Source organism: Balaenoptera acutorostrata, chromosome 2 (assembly GCF_949987535.1).
Source record: "Balaenoptera acutorostrata chromosome 2, mBalAcu1.1, whole genome shotgun sequence".
Lineage (NCBI taxonomy): Eukaryota > Metazoa > Chordata > Mammalia > Artiodactyla > Balaenopteridae > Balaenoptera > Balaenoptera acutorostrata.
This window is the reverse complement of record NC_080065.1, coordinates 64,819,818-64,837,738: the sequence shown is the minus strand read 5'-3', so window position 1 is coordinate 64,837,738 and position 17,921 is coordinate 64,819,818. Positions and strand designations below refer to the sequence as shown.

The following is a 17,921-nucleotide window of genomic DNA, read 5'->3' as shown; positions in this document are numbered from 1 at the left end:
AAATGGTGCCACCCTGCTTGCTACTCTTGTCATATACCCTTTCCCTCTTCTTTGCTCTGCTAATTCTTACTCATTCATCAAATCCTAACTTTGACATCATTTTCTTGAAAAAAACCTTCCCTAACAGCCCTCCCCCAACTTCCATTTACATTAGATCTGCTTTAACTATACTACAAAGCTGCAGTAATCAAAACAGTATGGTACTGGCGCAAAAACAGAAATATAAATCAATGGAACAGGATAGAAAGCCCAGAGATAAACTCACGCACCTATGGCCACCTAATCTTTGACAAAGGAGGCAAGAACATACAATGGAGAAAAGACAGTCTCTTCAGTAAGTAGTGCTGGGAAAACTGGACAGCTACATGTAAAAGAATGAAATTAGAATACTCCCTAACACCATACACAAGAATAAACTCAAAATGGATTAAAGACCTAAAATGTAAGGTCAGACCCTATAAAGCTCTCAGAGGAAAATAGAAGCAGAACACTCTTTGACATAAATCACAGCAAGATCTTTTTTTTTTTTTTGAGACCCATTTATTCTCTAGTTCTGCCCACATGGAGACACGCTCCTTGAAAAGGCATTAAATCCTTCCATTTCACTTTAACACCTTGTGTTGAAAACACGTGTTCCAAGATTTCAACTAGGAGATCCACATTCTTAAAGCACTAATTCTTAAACCTCATCTAGATTTCTCCCCTTGGATGGGGGGAGATGACCAAATACAGCGAAGAACAGCTCAGGACTGTGGGGTCTGCTCACCCAGAAGACCTTGCAGCTCCCCTGACCACCCGGCTGGAGCCAGGATTAGGTCCCTGCGACAAGGGGCACCTGCTGGGCTGCCGCCACCACAGATGGGATGCCGCTGCCTTCGGGCGCCTTCCTGCCCCACCGCCACCAGCCCCCAACTCCTGTCCTCTTCACTAGGCTGGCTGTCACCTTTAGTTTCCTTGGAGTTTGGGGATTCCAGACCGTCTCTGCTTACACTTCTGTGTCACGCCTGCTGCCTCAGCACTGCTGATCCACACCAAGGGGAAAAGTACACAGAACTGCTTTTCAACACACCAACGTTCCACACAAAAGTTATTTTATAAGCTTGCAGGTTCTTTTTCATCAGAGGACATTCCCAAGGCCATGACTTCCCCCGGCTCCCCACTGCCCTTGCAAGCAGACTGGACGTGCGTGACCACTGTGCTGTGAGTTGGACACACCCCCCTGGCTCCACTCGGGTGCACTCTCCTGGAGAACTGAGGGCGGTGCCCTGGGCTCATCAGCAGGATCTGTCCTGAAGCCAGTCTTAGAGTGACAAGAGCCACACCTGCAGGTCTATTCCACTGACCAGCCACACAGGACCGAGCTGGGCCCACGGACCTTGGTCTGGATTGTGTTGGCTGGTCATTCTTGCCTAGGTTCACAGGCCAACAGCCAGTGTCCTTTCTTTCCTGCTCATCACTGCACCAGCAGCTCTCCCCTACCTGCTGCCATCATATGCCTGGCAACCTCATGTTCCGGGACCAGTCAAGAACTGAGACCCCAGCAGACCTCTAGTTCCCAGCAGGCAAACTCCACATTAAACTACTGCTGCCTAGCTGTGTTCTCGAGGCTTCAGAGCCAGGAAAGTGCAGAGAGCATAGCAAGCTGCGGTGCCCCCAGCCCCGGACCCGCGATGCTCTGCAGAGGTGCCGGAACCTCGCCGCACCCCCCACCCCAACACAAGCGACCTCTGTGCCCACCTGTCCTGCGGACCCGGGTGCACCTCTGGCCACTGTGACCCAGGACGGAGGCGCAGGGCTTGTCTGGAGGCTGGCACTGGGGCGGTTGGGGACCTGGGCTCCAGCCCCAAGGCCATGCGGACCTGCCAGGCCCACCTCCGTCCCCGCCACTGGAAAAAAGCAGCAAGATCTTTTTTGATCCACCTCCCAGAGTAATGAAAATAATAACAAATAAACAAATGGGATCTAATTAAACTTAAAAGCTTTTGCACAGCAAAGGAAACCATAAACAAAACAAAAAGACAACCCTTAGAATGGGAGAAAATATTTGCAAATGAAGCAACCAACAAGGGATTAATCTCCAAAATATACAAACAGCTCATGAGCTCAATATCAAAAAAACAGATAACCCAATCAAAAAATGGGCAGATCTAAATAGACATTTCTCCAGAGAAGACACACAGATGGCCAAAAAGCACATGAAAAGATGCTCAGCATCACTAATTATTTGAGAAATACAGATCAAAACTACAATGAGGTATCACCTCACACCAGTCAGAATGGCCATTATCAAAAATTCTACAAACAATAAATGCTGGAGAGGTTGTGGAGAGAAGGGAACCCTCCTACACTGTTGGCAAGAATGTAAATTGTACTGCCACTATGGAGAACAGTATGGAGGTTCCTTAAAAAACTGAAAATAGAGGTACCATATGACCCAGCAATCCCACTCCTGGGCATATACCTAGAGAAAACCATAATTCAAAATGATACATGCACCCAAATGTTCATTGCAGCACTATTTACAATAGCCAGGACAGGGAAGCAACCTAAAAGTCCATCACCAGAGGAATGGATAAAGAAGATGTGGTACATATATACAGTGGAATATTACTTGGCCATAAAAAAGAACAAAATAATGCCATTTGCAGCAACATGGATGGACCTAGAGATTATCATATTGAGTGAAGTAAGACAGAGAAAGAAAAATATCATATGATATCACTTATATGTGGAATCTTAGAAAAAAAAGGGGGACAAATGAACTTATTTACAAAACAGAAGTAGAGTCATGGATGTAGAAAACAAATGTATGGTTACCAGGGGATAAGGGAAAGGAGGGATAAATTGGGAGATTGGGATTGACATATTCACATGACTATATATAAAATAGATAGTAAGAATGTGCTGTATAGCACAGGGAACTCTACTCACTACTCTGTAATGGCCTATATGGGAAAAGAATCTTAGGGGAAAAAAAAGTGGATATATGTATATGTATAACAGATTCACTTTGCTGTACACCTGAAACTAACACAACATTGTAAATCAACTATACTCCAATTAAGTATTAAAAAAAAATTGATAATGAAAGAAAAAAATTGGATCTGCTTTAAAAGATAAAATATTCTCCCCAAAAGATTAATGTATTTTACTGAAGGAGTTGTGGTTATGGAATACATTTTAGATTTTAATGTTGAATTCTTATTTGAATAACTGGGTTTCTAGTTGTAACTTTCTTTAGTATCTTTTTTTATTTTTATTTTTTTAAGGCCCCCAAGGTGCCTTTTACTTGCTACTGTGTTTCAAAAGAAGCAAAATATGAAAGGAGGATTTGATGAGTAGTTAAGAAAAGTATTTCTAAGGGTATCATTTTTGCCTCTTAGTCTTATTAACAATGTAGGTAACCTCAGGAATATATATGTAACTGTTTTCTGTAGGGGAATAGTGCTGGCGGGCTTCTTGACTTTGAGATACTGAAATGCTGGTCTTAGTAGGACATTCCCTGGAAAAGATGGGCAGGGAACGGAAGTGATCCAACTGAAGATAACTGACCTTCTCTATAGGGCAGTGTATTTCAAACTTTTTTGATCCAATCCAGAGTAAGAAATAGACTTTTTTTTTTTTTTTCTGCATCATGGCACAGTACACACACACACACACACACATTTATAAAACTGGAACAAAAGTTTAATGAAATATTCCTATTTTTAGCACTTATAATGTACTCTGATATTTCCAGTTCCATTCTGTTCTCTTCCATTAAAACAGTGCTGACCAAAACCCGCTGAATTGATTTCAGGAGTCATGGATTAGAACCCTGACTAATGGGTTACAACCAGCCATTTGGAAACACTCCTATAGAAGTAGCTAGTGACTAAAACCTATTTTCAAACTGGCCAGCTCAACAAACAGAATCACAGGCAAGTGAGAACACTTGGTATGGGAAGGACATGAGTAACAGTTACTGAATACTTGTTATGTGTGCAGCATTAGGCCAGGAACTGTACTTACTTTATATTCACTACAGTGTTGTAGAGTAGTTAGTCTTCCTATTTTACTTGGGGAAACAGCCTCAAAGAGGCAAGTAACTTGCTTAAGGTCATATAAATAGCAAAGGTCAGAACTAAGATTTGGAGTTAGTCTGCCTAACTCCATAGCCCATTCATTTGTACCATGTTACTGTGTCTCCCAGGTAAGTAACATTGCAATAGACATGCTAAACTTAGAAGGGAATTAGTGACATTTAGGTGTCTTCAAAATTTTATAGTGGAAAATAACAGTAAAAAGCCCCATTAAATGTGAGTTGAGACAGGCATAAACATTGACAAACAGTTAAATAGTGATAGATTATATTGGCTTTCCAGAGAGCTTAAGTTCTTCATGCCTCTGCTCATCCAAGAGGTAGAGGTAATATCCTTAAGGCTGAGATATATGGGATTTCTTGTTGGTAAGGTAAATGAAATGTTCAGAGGCTTTACTACTGCACCAGAGCAGATAATAAGGCAATTAGAACCGTTAAATTGATGAAACACCAGAGTGGGATGAATTATATCATGAATTGCAAAGAAACAAGAAATTTTATGGCAACTTTTGAGACCTAAGGATGAAAGATATATCAGTAAAGAGAAGAGAAATTGATAGTTAAACTTTAAGTGCTAGATTTATTGACCTGAAAACCCAACTAAGCATTTTAGGGTCAGTTTCAGAATATTATTTATCAGCTTTGTAAATAAATAGAAAAAATTATCAGTCTCTGCTGATGGTTTGATTTCCACTATTAATAAAATGAATTTAAGATGTGTTTCTTCCTTTCCATTTTTGAGCTGCAACATACCCTAGGGATCATCTAGTCCAGCCCCCTCATTTTACAGATGTTGAACCTAAGACCCAGAGAAATTAAGCAGCTTACCCAAGATCACATTACAAAGTAGTCAAGAATTAGAACTAAAACCCAGATCTCCTGACATTCCATTGGCTTAAATTTTATTTGACCTGAGTAGGATAATTGGTAAATTACTTCTTATATAAGCTGATTTATGGAATACTCTACTTTCTTTAAAATTCCCATCACATAAATAATCCCACTGCTAACACTTAAATAATGCACTGTTTGCCAAAGAAAGCTGGAAAACAGTCACTGGAGATGGCTAGCCTTTCATGTTTTAATAAGGAAAGGACTGCCTGCTTTTTGTTTTTATTGTCGTTGTTAACAAAGGCTTTTGGTCATACTTTCAGTCTAAGAATCAGATCTGCAAATGTGAGTGTTCACACCTAGCAGATAGACTTTTGATAGTTTCCTTAGTGACATGAGCTTTTTCATATTTATATCAAAAACTTCAGGAGTGGCTGTAGCTATTGGTTTAAACAAACAGGAAAACGGTTCAATTATAAGCTATATCTTTAGAAAACTTTTGGGGATGTTATTCTCATATATTTCCAAAAGTCCTTTCTAGGTTTCAGAAACCTTATATACATATGCCTTTAGTTTAAGTGGGCACAACTAATTTCCACTGTTTCTGTTACAGAATGTTGGATAGATCTCTAATATTCATCGTCTATATGATTTTTAATGCACTGACACAGGATGACTATTAATTGAGATACTATTGTGCAAGCAGCTCAACTGTAAAGCATTACGTAGATGTATATTGTCATCAAGATACAACTATTTTGGTTATAGTTATTTGGATAAGAAATCAGTTTAAAATTCTGCTGGGTGAGTTGAGGAAGGCTTCCTGGAAGAAATGACATTTGAAGTAGATCTTGAGTGAATGGTCGAGATGAGGAGTTGAGGATTGGGAAGGGGAGTCATGTTCTCTTAGCAAAAGAAATAAGATAAAAATCTCCATTTAGGAAATGAGTTGGATATACTTGGGACATTTTATGGACATTATGATAGTTGTGTAAAAAGCATGGAGTGTTGGGGCTTCCCTGGTGGCACAGTGGTTAAGAATCCGCCTGCCAATGCAAGGCACATGGGTTCCAGCCCTGGTCCAGGAAGATCCCTCATGCTGCGGAGCAATTAAGCCCATGTGCCACAACTACTGAGCCTGCACTCTAGAGCCCGCGAGCCACAAATACTGAGCCCATGTGCCACAACTACTGAAGCCCGCGCACCCAGAGCCCGTGCTCCACAAGAAAAGCCACCGCAATAAGAAGCCTGCTCACCACAACGAAGAGTAGCCCCCGCTCGCCCTAACTAGAGAAAGCCTGCGAGCAGCAACAAAGACCCAAACGAAGACGCAGCCAAAACAAAAACAAAAACAAACAAACAAAAAAGCATGGAGTGTAAAATGAGAAATACAGCCAGGGGGTCTTTAATATCCTTTTGAGAAATTTGGAATTCTATAGACATTGTGTCTGTTTATTGAATTATCTAAGTAAAGCAAAGGAATTCTAGTGACAGTTTGAAGGCTGCATTGTCGAGGTAAAGAAAACAGTTGTTTCCTTGTGTATAAATTTTTTCTTTTCCAGCTAGATTTTTTAACTTAGAACCAACTTGACCTCTGTTGGACTGTGTCTAGTTAAGTGCTACGTAGTAGTGGTTGCACAATCAGAGTTTATTTTAAATGGATGAATTTCTGCTTTGGGAATTTCTTTTAAGTGGAGATAATCCTGTTTTATGTTGTTTTGGTTTTTTTTTTAGCATCTTTGTTTTTTTGAATTTTAGTATTTTTTTATACAGCAGGTTCTTATTAGTCATCCATTTTATACACATCAGTATATATATGTCAATCCCAATCTCCCAATTCATCACACCACCACCTGCCGCTGCTTCCCCCCCTTGGTGTCCATGCGTTTCTTCTCTACATCTGTGTCTCAATTTCTGCTCTGCAAACTGGTTCACCTGTGCCATTTTTCTAGGTTCCACATATATGCATTAATATGCGATATTTGTTTTTCTCTTTCTGACTTACTTCACTCTGTATGACGCTCCCTAGATTCATCCACGTCTCTACAAATGACCCAATTTCATTCCTTTTATGGCTGAGTAATATTCCATTGTGTATATGTACCACATCTTCTTTATCCATTCGTCTGTCGATGGGCATTTAGGTTGCTTCCATGACCTGGCTATTGTAAATAAGGCTGCAATGAACATTGGGGTGCATGTGTCTTTTTGAATTACGGTTTTCTCTGGGTATATGCCCAGTAGTGGGATTGCTGAGTCATATGGTAATTCTATTTTTAGTGTTTTAAGGAACCTCCATACTGTTTTCCATAGTGGTTGTATCAATTTACATTCCCACCAACAGTGCAAGAGGGTTCCCTTTTCTCCACACCCTCTCCAACATTTGTTGTTTGTAGATTTTCTGATGATGCGCATTCTCACTGGTGTGAGGTGATACCTCATTGTAGTTTTGATTTGCATTTCTCTAATAATTAGTGATGTTGAGCAGCTTTTCATGTGCTTCTTGGCCATCTGTATGTCCTCTTTGCAGAAATGTCTATTTAGGTCTTCTGCCCATTTTTGGATTGGGTTGTTTGCTTTTTTAATATTGAGCTGCATGAGCTGTTTATATATTTTGGAGATTAATCCTTTGTCCGTTGATTCGTTTGCAAATATTTTTTCCCATTCATTAGGTGCCATTTGTTTATTTTTGTTTTTATTTCCATTGCGGTAGTAGGTGGATCAAAAAAGATCTTGCTGTGATTTATCTCAGAGTTATCTTCCTATGTTTTCCTCTAAGAGTTTTATGGTGTCCGGTCCTACATTTAGGTCTCGAATCCATTTTGAGTTTATTTTTCTGTATGGTGTTAGGGAGTGTTCTACTTTCATTCTTTTACACGTAGCTGTCCAGTTTTCCCAGCACCACTTATTGAAGAGACTGTTTTTTCTCCGTTGTATATCCTTGCAATAGGTTAGTTGACCATAGGTGCGTGGGTTTATCTCTGGGCTTTATGTCCTGTTCCATTGATCTATATTTCTGTTTTTGTGCACCAGTACTATATTGTCTTGATTACTGTAGCTTTGTAGTATAGTCTGAAGTCAGGGAGTCTGATTCCTCCAGCTCCGTTTTTTCCCCTCAAGACTGCTTTGGCTATTTGGGGTCTTTTGTATCTCCATACAGATTTTAAGATTTTTTTGTTCTAGTTCTGTAAAAAATGCCATTGGTAATTTGATAGGGATTGTATGGAATCTGTAGATTGCTTTGGGTAGTGTAGTCATTTTCACAGTATTGATTCTTCCAATCCAAGAACATGGTATATCTTTCCATTTGTATCATCCTTAATTTCTTTCATCAGTGTCTTACAGTTTTCTGCATACAGGTCTTTTGTCTCCCTAGATAGGTTTATTCCTAGGTATTTTATTCTTTTTGTTGCAGTGGTAAATGGGAGTGTTTCCTTAATTTCTCTTTCAGATTTTCATCATTAGTGTATAGGGATGCAAGAGATTTCTATGCATTAATTTTATATCCTGCAACTTTACCAAATTCATTGATTAACTCTAGTAGTTTTCTGGTGGCATCTTTAGGATTCTCTATGTATAGTATCGTGTCATCTGCAAACAGTGACAGTTTTACTTCTTCTTTTCCAATTTGTATTCTTTTTATTTCTTTTTCTTCTCTGATTGCCATGGCTAGGACTTCCAAAACTATGTTGAATAATAGTGGCGAGAGTGGACATCCTTGTCTTGTTCCTTATCTTAGAGGAAATGTTTTCAGTTTTTCACCATTGAGAATGATGTTTGCTGTGGGTTTCTCATATATGGCCTTTATTATGTTGAGATAGGTTCCCTCTACGTCCACTTTCTGGAGAGTTTTTATCATAAATGGGTGTTGAATTTTGTCAAAAGCTTTTTCTGCATCTATTGAGATGATCATATGGTTTTTATTCAATTTGTTAGTATGGTGTGTCACATTGATTGATTTGCATATATTGAAGAATCCTTGCACCCCAGGGATAAATCCCACTTGATCATGGTGTATGATCCTTTTAATGTGTTGTTGGATTCTGTTTGCTAGTATTTTTTGAGGATTTTTGCATCTATATTCATCAGTGATATTGGTCTGTAATTTTCTTTTTCTGTAGTATCTTTGTCTGGTTTTGGTATCAGGGTGATGGTGGCCTCATAGACTGAGTTTGGGAGTGTTCCTTCCTCTGCAATTTTTGGAAGAGTTTGAGAAGGATGGGTGTTAGCTCTTCTGTAAATGTTTGATAGAATTCACCTGTGAAGCCATCTGGTCCTGGACTTTTGTTTGTTGGAAAATTTTTAATCACAGTTTCAATTTCATTATTTGCGATTGGTCTGTTCATATTTTCTTTTTCTTCCTGGTTCAGTCTTGGAAGATTATACCTTTCTAGGAATTTGTCCATTTCTTCCAGGTTGTCCATTTTATTGGCATAGAGTTGCTTGTAGTAACTTCTTAGGATGCTTTATATTTCTGCAGTGTTTGTTGTAACTTCTCCTTTTTCATTTCTAATTTTATTAATTTGAGTCCTCTCCCTCTTTTTCTTGATGAGTCTGGCTAATGGTTTATCCATTTTGTTTATCTTCTCAAAGAACCAGCTTTTAGCTTTATTGATCTTTGCAATTGTTTTCTTGGTATCAATTTCATTTATTTCTGCTCTGATCTTTATAATTTCTTTCCTTCTGCTAACTTTGGGTTTTGTTTGTTCTTCTTTCTCTAGCTCTTATAGGTGTAAGGTTAGATTGTTTATTTGAGATTTTTCTTGTTTCTTGAGGTAGGCTTGTATTGCTATAAACTTCCCTCTTAGAACTGCTTTTGCTGCATCCCATAGGTTTTGGATCGTCGTGTTTTCATTGTCATTTGTCTCTAGGTATTTTTTGATTTCCTCTTTGATTTCTTCAGTGATCTCTTGGTTATTTAGTAATGTATTGTTTAGCCTCCATGTGTTTATGTTTTTACTTTTTTTTTTTCCCTGTAATTGATTTCTAATCTCATAGCGTTGTGGTCAGAAAAGATGCTTGATATGATTTCAGTTTTCTTAAATTTACTGAGGCTTGATTTGTGACCCAAGATGTGATCTCTCCTGAAGAATGTTCCATGTGCACTTGAGAAGAAAGTGTAATCTGCTGTTTTTGGACGGAATGTCCTATAAATATCAATTAAATCTATCTGGTCTGTTGTGTCATTTAAAGCTTGTGTTTCCTTATTAACTTTCTGTTTGAATGATCTGTCCATTGGTGTAAGTGAGGTGTTAAAGTCCCCCAGTATTATTGTGTTACTGTCGATTTCCTCTTTTATAGCTGTTAGCAGTTGCCTTATGTATTGAGGTGCTCCCATGTTAGGTGCATATATATTTATAATTGTTATAACTTCTTCTTGGATTGATCCCTTGATCATTATGTAGTGTCCTTCCTTGTCTCTTGTAACATTCTTTATTTTAAAGTCTATTTTATCTGATATGAGTTTTGCTACTCCAGCTTTGTTTTGATGTCCATCTGCATGGAATATCTTTTTCCATCCCCTCACTTTCAGTCTGAATGTGTCCCTAGGTCTGAAGTGGGTCTCTTGTAGACAGCATATATATGGGTCTTGTTTTTGTATCCATTCAGCAAGCCTGTGTCTTTTGGTTGAAGGATTTAATCCATTCACGTTTAAAGTAATTATTGATATGTATGTTCCTGTTACCATTTTCTTAATTGTTTTGGGGTTGTTTTTGTAGGTCCTTTTCTTCTCTAGTGTTTCCCACTTAGAGAAGTTCCTTTAGCATTTGTTGTAGAGCTGGTTTGGTGGTGCTGAATTCTCTTCGCTTTTGCTTGTCTGTAAAGCTTTTGATTTCTCCATCGAATCTGAATGAGATCCTTGCTGGGTAGAGTAATCTTGGTTGTATGTTCTTCCCTTTCATCAATTTACCTATATCATGCCACTCCCGTCTGGCTTGTAGAGTTTCTGCTGAGAAATCAGCTGTTAACCTTATGGGCGTGCCCTTGTATGTTATTTGTCGTTTTTCCCTTGCTGCTTTCAATAATTTTTCTTTGTCTTTAATTTTTGCCAATTTGATTACTGTGTGTCTCGGCGTGTTTCTCCTTGGGTTTATCCTGTATGGGACTCTCTGCGCTTCCTAGACTTGGGTGGCTATTTCCTTTCCCATGTTAGGGAAGTTTTCGATTATAATCTCTTCAGATATTTTCTTGGGTCCTTTCTCTCTCTCTCCTCCTTCTGGGACCCCTATAATGCGAATGTTGTCGTGTTTAATGTTGTCCCAGAGGTCTCTTAGGCTGTCTTCATTTCTTTTCATCCTTTTTTCTTTATTCTGTTCCGCAGCAGTGAATTCCACCATTCCGTCTTCCAGGTCACTTATCCTTTCTTTTGCCTCAGATATTCTGCTACTGATTCCTTCTAGTTTATTTTTCATTTCAGTTATTGTGTTGTTCATCTCTGTTTGTTTGTTCTTTGATTCTTCTAGGTCTTTGTTAAACATATCTTGCATCTTCTCGATCTTTGCCTCCATTCTTTTTCTGAGGTCCTGGATCATCTTCACTATGATTATTCTGAATTCTTTTTCTGGAAGGTTTCCTATCTCCACTTCATTTAGTTGTTTTTCTGGGGTTTTATCTTGTTCCATCATTTGGTACATAGCCCTGTGCCTTTTCATCTTGTCTCTCTTTCTGTGAATGTGGCGTTTGTTCCACAGGCTGCAGGATTGTAGTTCTTCTTGCTTCTCCTGTCTGCCCTCTGGCCTGTGGTCCCCAGGACTGTCGCAGCTTCAGCTGGTGGGGCCCCTCCAGAGCCGGCAGCTTCAGTTAGGCCACCCTCCCCTCAGGCTCCAGGGCAGTTCAGTCTGTTGTTTTGTTTTTAATGCAAACCTATGAGTAGGACGTATAAAACTGGGCTTCTCATGTTTGCCCTTTAGAATGTATGTAAAGTGTGTACGGAATAATGAAGAATGAACAATAAGCATATGGGTATGTGAAGGACAAATTAAGCCAAATAAACTTGAATGCCCTTATTGTGTTAGCTTTTTAATAGAGTAGAATTACAAAATTCATATTCAGTAGGCAGGAAGCTAATATCTAATTTTCACTGGAATAGTTAATAGTATTTTAGGAAAATTAAAATAAGTTCTTGTTAGTTGTCAACATGGGCTAAAAACTAGCAGTTGGATCATACCAAAGGTAATGATGGCATCATATTGAATTGGAGGTGGTGTTTTGCATGGTGCCATAGGTGTTATATTAAATACAATTTTATTTAAATCATATTAATTACCTGGGAGAAGGCATGCAAGAAAATTCACAAAGGATGCAAAATTTGGATTGTAATTAGAACAGAGCTGAAAAGAACTAGAGTGATGAGGCATGCCTAGGTAAACATAATGAAATTTCCTTTGAAAAATTAATTCCCTTGAGAGGAAAATTGAGCAAATTATATGCATTAAAAATGTTTGCTTTTGGCTTTCGGCTCGGAGGAGGCCAAGGTGCAACTTTCTTCAGTCATCCCAAATCCGGGTTCATCCGACACCAGCCGTCTCCACCATGCCACCTGAGTTCGAACCCAGCGAGATCAAAGTCGTGTACCTGAGGTGCACCGGTGGGGAAGTCAGTGCCACGTCTGCCCTGGCCCACAAGATCAGCCCCCTGGGTCTGTCTCCAAAGAAAGTTGGTGATGACATCACCACGGCAACTGGTGATTGGAAGGGTCTGAGGATTACAGTGAAACTGACCATTCAGAACCGACAGGCCCAGATTGAGCTGGTACCTTCTGCCTCTGCCCTGATCATCAAAGCCCTCAAGGAACCGCCAAGAGACAGAAAGAAGCAGAAAAACATTAAGCACAGTGGAAACATCACTTTTGATGAGATTGTCAACATTGCCCGACAAATGCGGCATCGATCTTTAGCTAGAGAACTCTCTGGAACCATTAAAGAGATCCTGGGGACCGCCCAGTCTATGGGCTGCAATGTTGATGGCTGCCACCCTCACGACATCTTAGATGACATCAACAGTGGTGCGGTGGAATGCCCAGCTAGTTAAGAACTGCAAAGAAAAATAATAAAGTGTTATTTGACAACCAGTGGAAAAAAAAAAAAAGTTTTGTTTCTAATTTGGCATTTGCCAACGAATGAAAGTTGAGTACCTCTGTTAAGAGTCTGTCTTTCTATGTTGTGATCCTTTGTATCTAGGATATCAGTAACCAAAATTTCTTCATAATATGTAAAATCTATATATATGATTTCATAGGATCTAGACACCCATTTGCTTATAGAGAAAATGTTTAAGATTGAGAGAAATTCTGAAACAGGAGACTTATAGTCACTCTTTGTGGAGAACTATAACTCTAGAAAATGTTTTTAGTAATGTCCCAAATCACAAATTGTTTTCATTTTTTCTTTAAAAAGATTGTAATAGGTTTCCATATCTATCAGTAATGCCCACCCTGAATATTAAATTAATGAGACTCTACCAAGAAGTTACCTCTCAAGTCTTCTAGAAGTTTCTCCTCCTAAACAAGAAAAACAAAAATGTTAGCTGTCTTTCACTTTACCATTAAATTAAAATACTATATTTTGTGAAAAGTGCTTTCTCATCCACATAAATCATGAAGCCATAGAGATAAGACTGATAGACCTGACTATATAAACATTATAAAATAAAATTTCTCTAGGAGAACAGAACAAAAAAGGAGGTAAAAGGAAGAAAAATCAAATAAGATGGAAAAACAAACGACATATTGGGCAAAGTATTTACCAACTACATGCCAGATAAAGGATAAGATCTAGAATATAAAAAGAGTTCTTACAAATTAATAAGAGAGATGAACACTCCACCATAAAGATAGATAAAAATATAAACAGAAAATTTACATACAAAGAAAGGAGAATTGGATGACATGAAATAATAATAACACTATGAACTACATATGGTTGTAAGTGCTTCATAGATATTAACCCATTTAATTCTCCCAGCTACTAATATTGGCAGATACTGTTGTTATCCTTGCTTTACCATTGAGGAACTGAGGCACCAAGAATTTAAGTAACCTGAACCAGTGGAACCAGCATTCAAATTCAGAAAGTCAGACTGTACCCTTAATGACTATAACTCACTAATAATCACAAAAATACAAGCACAGCTATGATATTATTGGTCACCTATAACACTGGCATAAATGAAAACACCAATACCAAGTGTTGGTGAGAGAAATGGGCTCTCTTCTCACTGTTGATGCAAATGTCAGTTGGTACAGTCTTTATGGAGGGCAGTTTGGCAATACATATCACTAAGTAAAATGTACATACCCTTAGACCTAGAAGCCATGCTACGATTTTCATTTAAATAAGATATGCAGACAAGGGTATAGATGTATGTACAATTATGTTCATCTCAGTGTTTACAATAATACTTTAAAATTGGAAATAATTTAAGTTTTCATCAATAAGATATTGCTTAAAATCTGCTGCATGCAATCAGTGAAACACCATACGTATAGTTATTAAAAAATACCTGATATAGGGCTGTATGCATTAACATGGAAGGACTTCCACAACCTACTGAGTGAGACTAGACAAGGTCACTGTGAAGGAAGGGATAGTATTTATCTTGTTCATTGCCCACTGCTTGGCACAGTGTAAGCATATGGTAACTATTGGATGGATGGATGGACGGATGGACATATGGATAGGAGAATATGGTATAGTGAAAACATTCTAAGACTTGAAACTGGAAGGTTTCTGTTTTGTTCCCTCCTAGTAACAACAGATCACTGGAATTCAAGCCCTTTAAAGCATTGGTGTTCCACAAATATTTCTTTAAAAAGAAGCAATTCAGCTTGTGTTAACATCTGTATTAATTTCTTAGGGCTGCCAATATAAAATTACTGTGAACTGGGTGGCTTAACACAACTAAAATTTATTCTCTCACGTTTCTGGAGGCTAGAAGTCTGGAATCAAGGTGTCAGCAAATCATGCTCTTCCCTCCATCCTTCCTTGCCTCTTATAGCTTCTTATGGTTGCCAGCAATCCTCCATTTTCTTTGGCTTTTGGCAGTGTAACTCCGGTCTCTGCTTCTGTCTTTACATGGCCTTCTTCCTGGTGTGTCTCTTATAAGGACACCAGTCATTGGACTTAGGGCCCACGCCAATCCTGTATGACCTCATCTTAATGAATTATGTCTGTAGAAAACCTATTTCCAGGCTTCCCTGTTGGCGCAGTGGTTAAGAATCCGCCTTCCAATGCAGGGGACACAGGTTTGAGCCCTGGTCCAGGAAGATCCCACATGCTGCGGAGCAACTAAGCCCATGCGCCACAACTACTGAGCCCACGTGCCGCAACTACTGAAGCCCGTGCTCAGTAGTTGCACAGCCTAGAGAAGCCTTCTCTGCAACAAGAGAAGCCACCGCAATGAGAAGCTCACGCACCGCAACGAAGAGTAGCCCCCGCTCGCCACTACTAGAGAAAAGCCCGCACGCAGCAACAAAGACCGAATGCAGCCAAAAATAAAATAAATTTAAAAAAAAAAGAACCTATTTCCAAATAAGATCACATTCTGAGGTTCTGGGTAGACATGAATTTTGGGCAACACTATTCAACTCCTTACAACATCTCAGCTGAATACAGCCTTAAGGATGGAGTCTTACTGAATAGTCAAACTTTCAAGTTTTACTTTTTTAAAAACACCAAAAAACTATTTCAGTTTAACCATTCTGACTGGAAACATTTATAAAGTAGTTTATATACCACTATTAATACTTAGGATTATATTAAAATATTACCTAAGAAACTGGAAATAAGATTTAATCTCAGAGGATAAAATGAAAGCAATATTTAATAGGTCATAATAAGGATACACAAAGATGTCCGAAAGAGAGAATGGGTTCTAGTCTTATAAAACTAGACTGTTAACTGATTGACTGGATTATCTTTTCCACAAAAAGTGTGTTAAGTGTATTAATAGGAAGGAAGCTTGGTCAACAGTGAAAGCACAAAATAAAGAAAATCACAGGATACATATCAGTTTTGTCCACCTTAAAGCCTTGTCCAGGAGTTGGGGGTGTTCTGAGTATAGTTTTACTGTTTGTAAGACCACCCTGTTTCCTTTAAGTAAAACAGTAGTTTTACTTTACTTTACTTTTTAGCAATGGAACTTTTTTTCCCCTCCAAAAGAAATCTTAAAAAGATTTCAAGCACATAAAACAACAGAAAACAAAGAGAGCTTCTGAGACACCTGCTTAGAATGCTAATGCTCCAAGAAAAGACTGAAAACTGCTTAAGCTATGAAATAATTCTGTTTATCTAATTTTCCTTTTTTTGGTACCATACTCACCAGTGAATTTTCTGGTAAGGCTATGGTTTTTTGCATAGGTCTGCCTATCATAAGAGAGTGGGCTTGCCTTTTGAAAAAGACTTTTTTCTAGTGCCAGTAACAATTGTGCTCCTCATTGTATGTCAATAAATTGGCATTCTAGCATTATACATCAGCCTCATTAATCAACGTTGTTCTGCCCTTAAGACATGCTTCTACTCTTGGTGGGCTTACAAAATAAATTTTGAGCCTAAGAACCAGAAATTTGGCTGTGATTAATGGACCAAGGAAGGGAAAGCTTTTTAGTAAGGCCCTTCAAGAAGACTACCTCCTGACCGTTCCAGTGGAACACGACCAGACGTAGCTCCATGAGTATTAGTTTTTTCTCATTTAAATTTCTGTTAAAAGTTTTTGTTTTTAAACAGAGCATATCATTTAACTTTTTTTTTTTTTCCTCTTTACCCTTCCTGGTCCTGCTGCTCCTCGTTTAATCTTCTTTAATATTTAAAGTTATTGCTGTCCTTTATTATAAGTAAAGGTAAGACCACTTCAGGGGATTATCAGGTTGCTGAGGCCTTTATATTCTCCTTGAAGTGCTCCTAACTGCCTTGCTTTATATGGGTCTTCTTTCTCATCCCTAGTGAGATTTCTATCATTACTTCTTCTATCAGCATGCCTGTCTATGGCACTAGTTTTCCCCTTTCTCATCTATTACCTTAAAATACAAGAAACCAAATTTTTATGTAAATTTATAAGAAACCAAATTTGTAGAAATAGACTTAAAGAGTAACTGCTCTGAATGAGGACATGAAGATCTCTCCTATAAATCATATATATAAACTTTAGTGTAAATTTTGACCTTAATTTTGGCTCTTCCGAGGCCCTTTTCTTGCTTATTTTCTTACTTAATAAGAAAGAAATTGAAATCTCTTTAAATTAGGTAAAGGTGCACACTATCTACATTTCAGAGGGTAGATGTGCTTGCAGTTTCAAAATGCATTATTCTAATAAAAAATATACGTAATCTCTTGCTTTGTCCATGTTTTCTTCAGTATTTGTACTAGAAGCATGGTTTTGGTAGAAAAGTAACTTTTACTAAACATTTGTCTCTTTTACTGAGGAGGACTGTTAGGGTATGAACTCTTGAAAGTAGATTGTAAGCCTTAAAGTTCTTGGCTCAGTAATTTTTCTTCCACATTTTTCTCTAGAATCTTAAAACTTGAAGCTTTACCTGGTTAACTACACTTAACACTACTTTAGCTTTACTCATGTTATTAGCATGAATATAGTATATTATAACTACACTTTACTTTAGCTTTACTCATGTTATTAGCATGAATGTAGTATATTATCTTTTCTACTTATGTTTTTAAAAATTGTCTTCATTTTTGTGTATTTTGTACTTACAAGTTTCACACGGTCAAGTATCTTATCTTTGTTTCTTTTACTTTTTCATTATTACGAAATCACATACTATCATTTAAGTACGTCTGTTTGGGTGAGTTAGACTTGAAGTTTGTGTTTGGGCTATATTGACTATATAACTCCAAAAAGTTTTTTGGAAAGCGTGAATATCTTTTTCATGTTCTTGCCTGTTTATGTTTCCTAATCTGGGGAAAGAGCCAGAGTTTTTGGAGTTATAAAATTTTCCTATGGGGAATTCCCTGGCGGTCCTGTGGTTAGGACTCTGCGCTTTCACTGCGCAGGGCCT

General features: G+C 38.2%; 2 protein-coding genes across 2 annotated transcripts in view; both read left to right on the top strand.

Annotated features, from left to right (window-relative positions):
• TBCA (tubulin folding cofactor A) overlaps window positions 1-17,921 on the top strand; it is a 100,729-nt gene that overhangs the window by 45,138 nt on the left and 37,670 nt on the right. The window lies entirely within an intron of this gene.
• On the top strand, window positions 12,431-12,980 carry LOC103003285 (60S ribosomal protein L12-like). Its single transcript, XM_057541380.1, has one exon. It carries the CDS (start codon window positions 12,446-12,448, stop codon window positions 12,941-12,943), a length of 498 nt encoding a protein of 165 aa, XP_057397363.1. The 5' UTR covers window positions 12,431-12,445; the 3' UTR covers window positions 12,944-12,980.

Bases quoted from the DNA above. Each gene is read 5' to 3' on its own strand.
- LOC103003285 (XM_057541380.1), top strand. From the start codon at position 12,446: ATGCCACCTGAGTTCGAACCCAGCGAGATCAAAGTCGTGTACCTGAGG.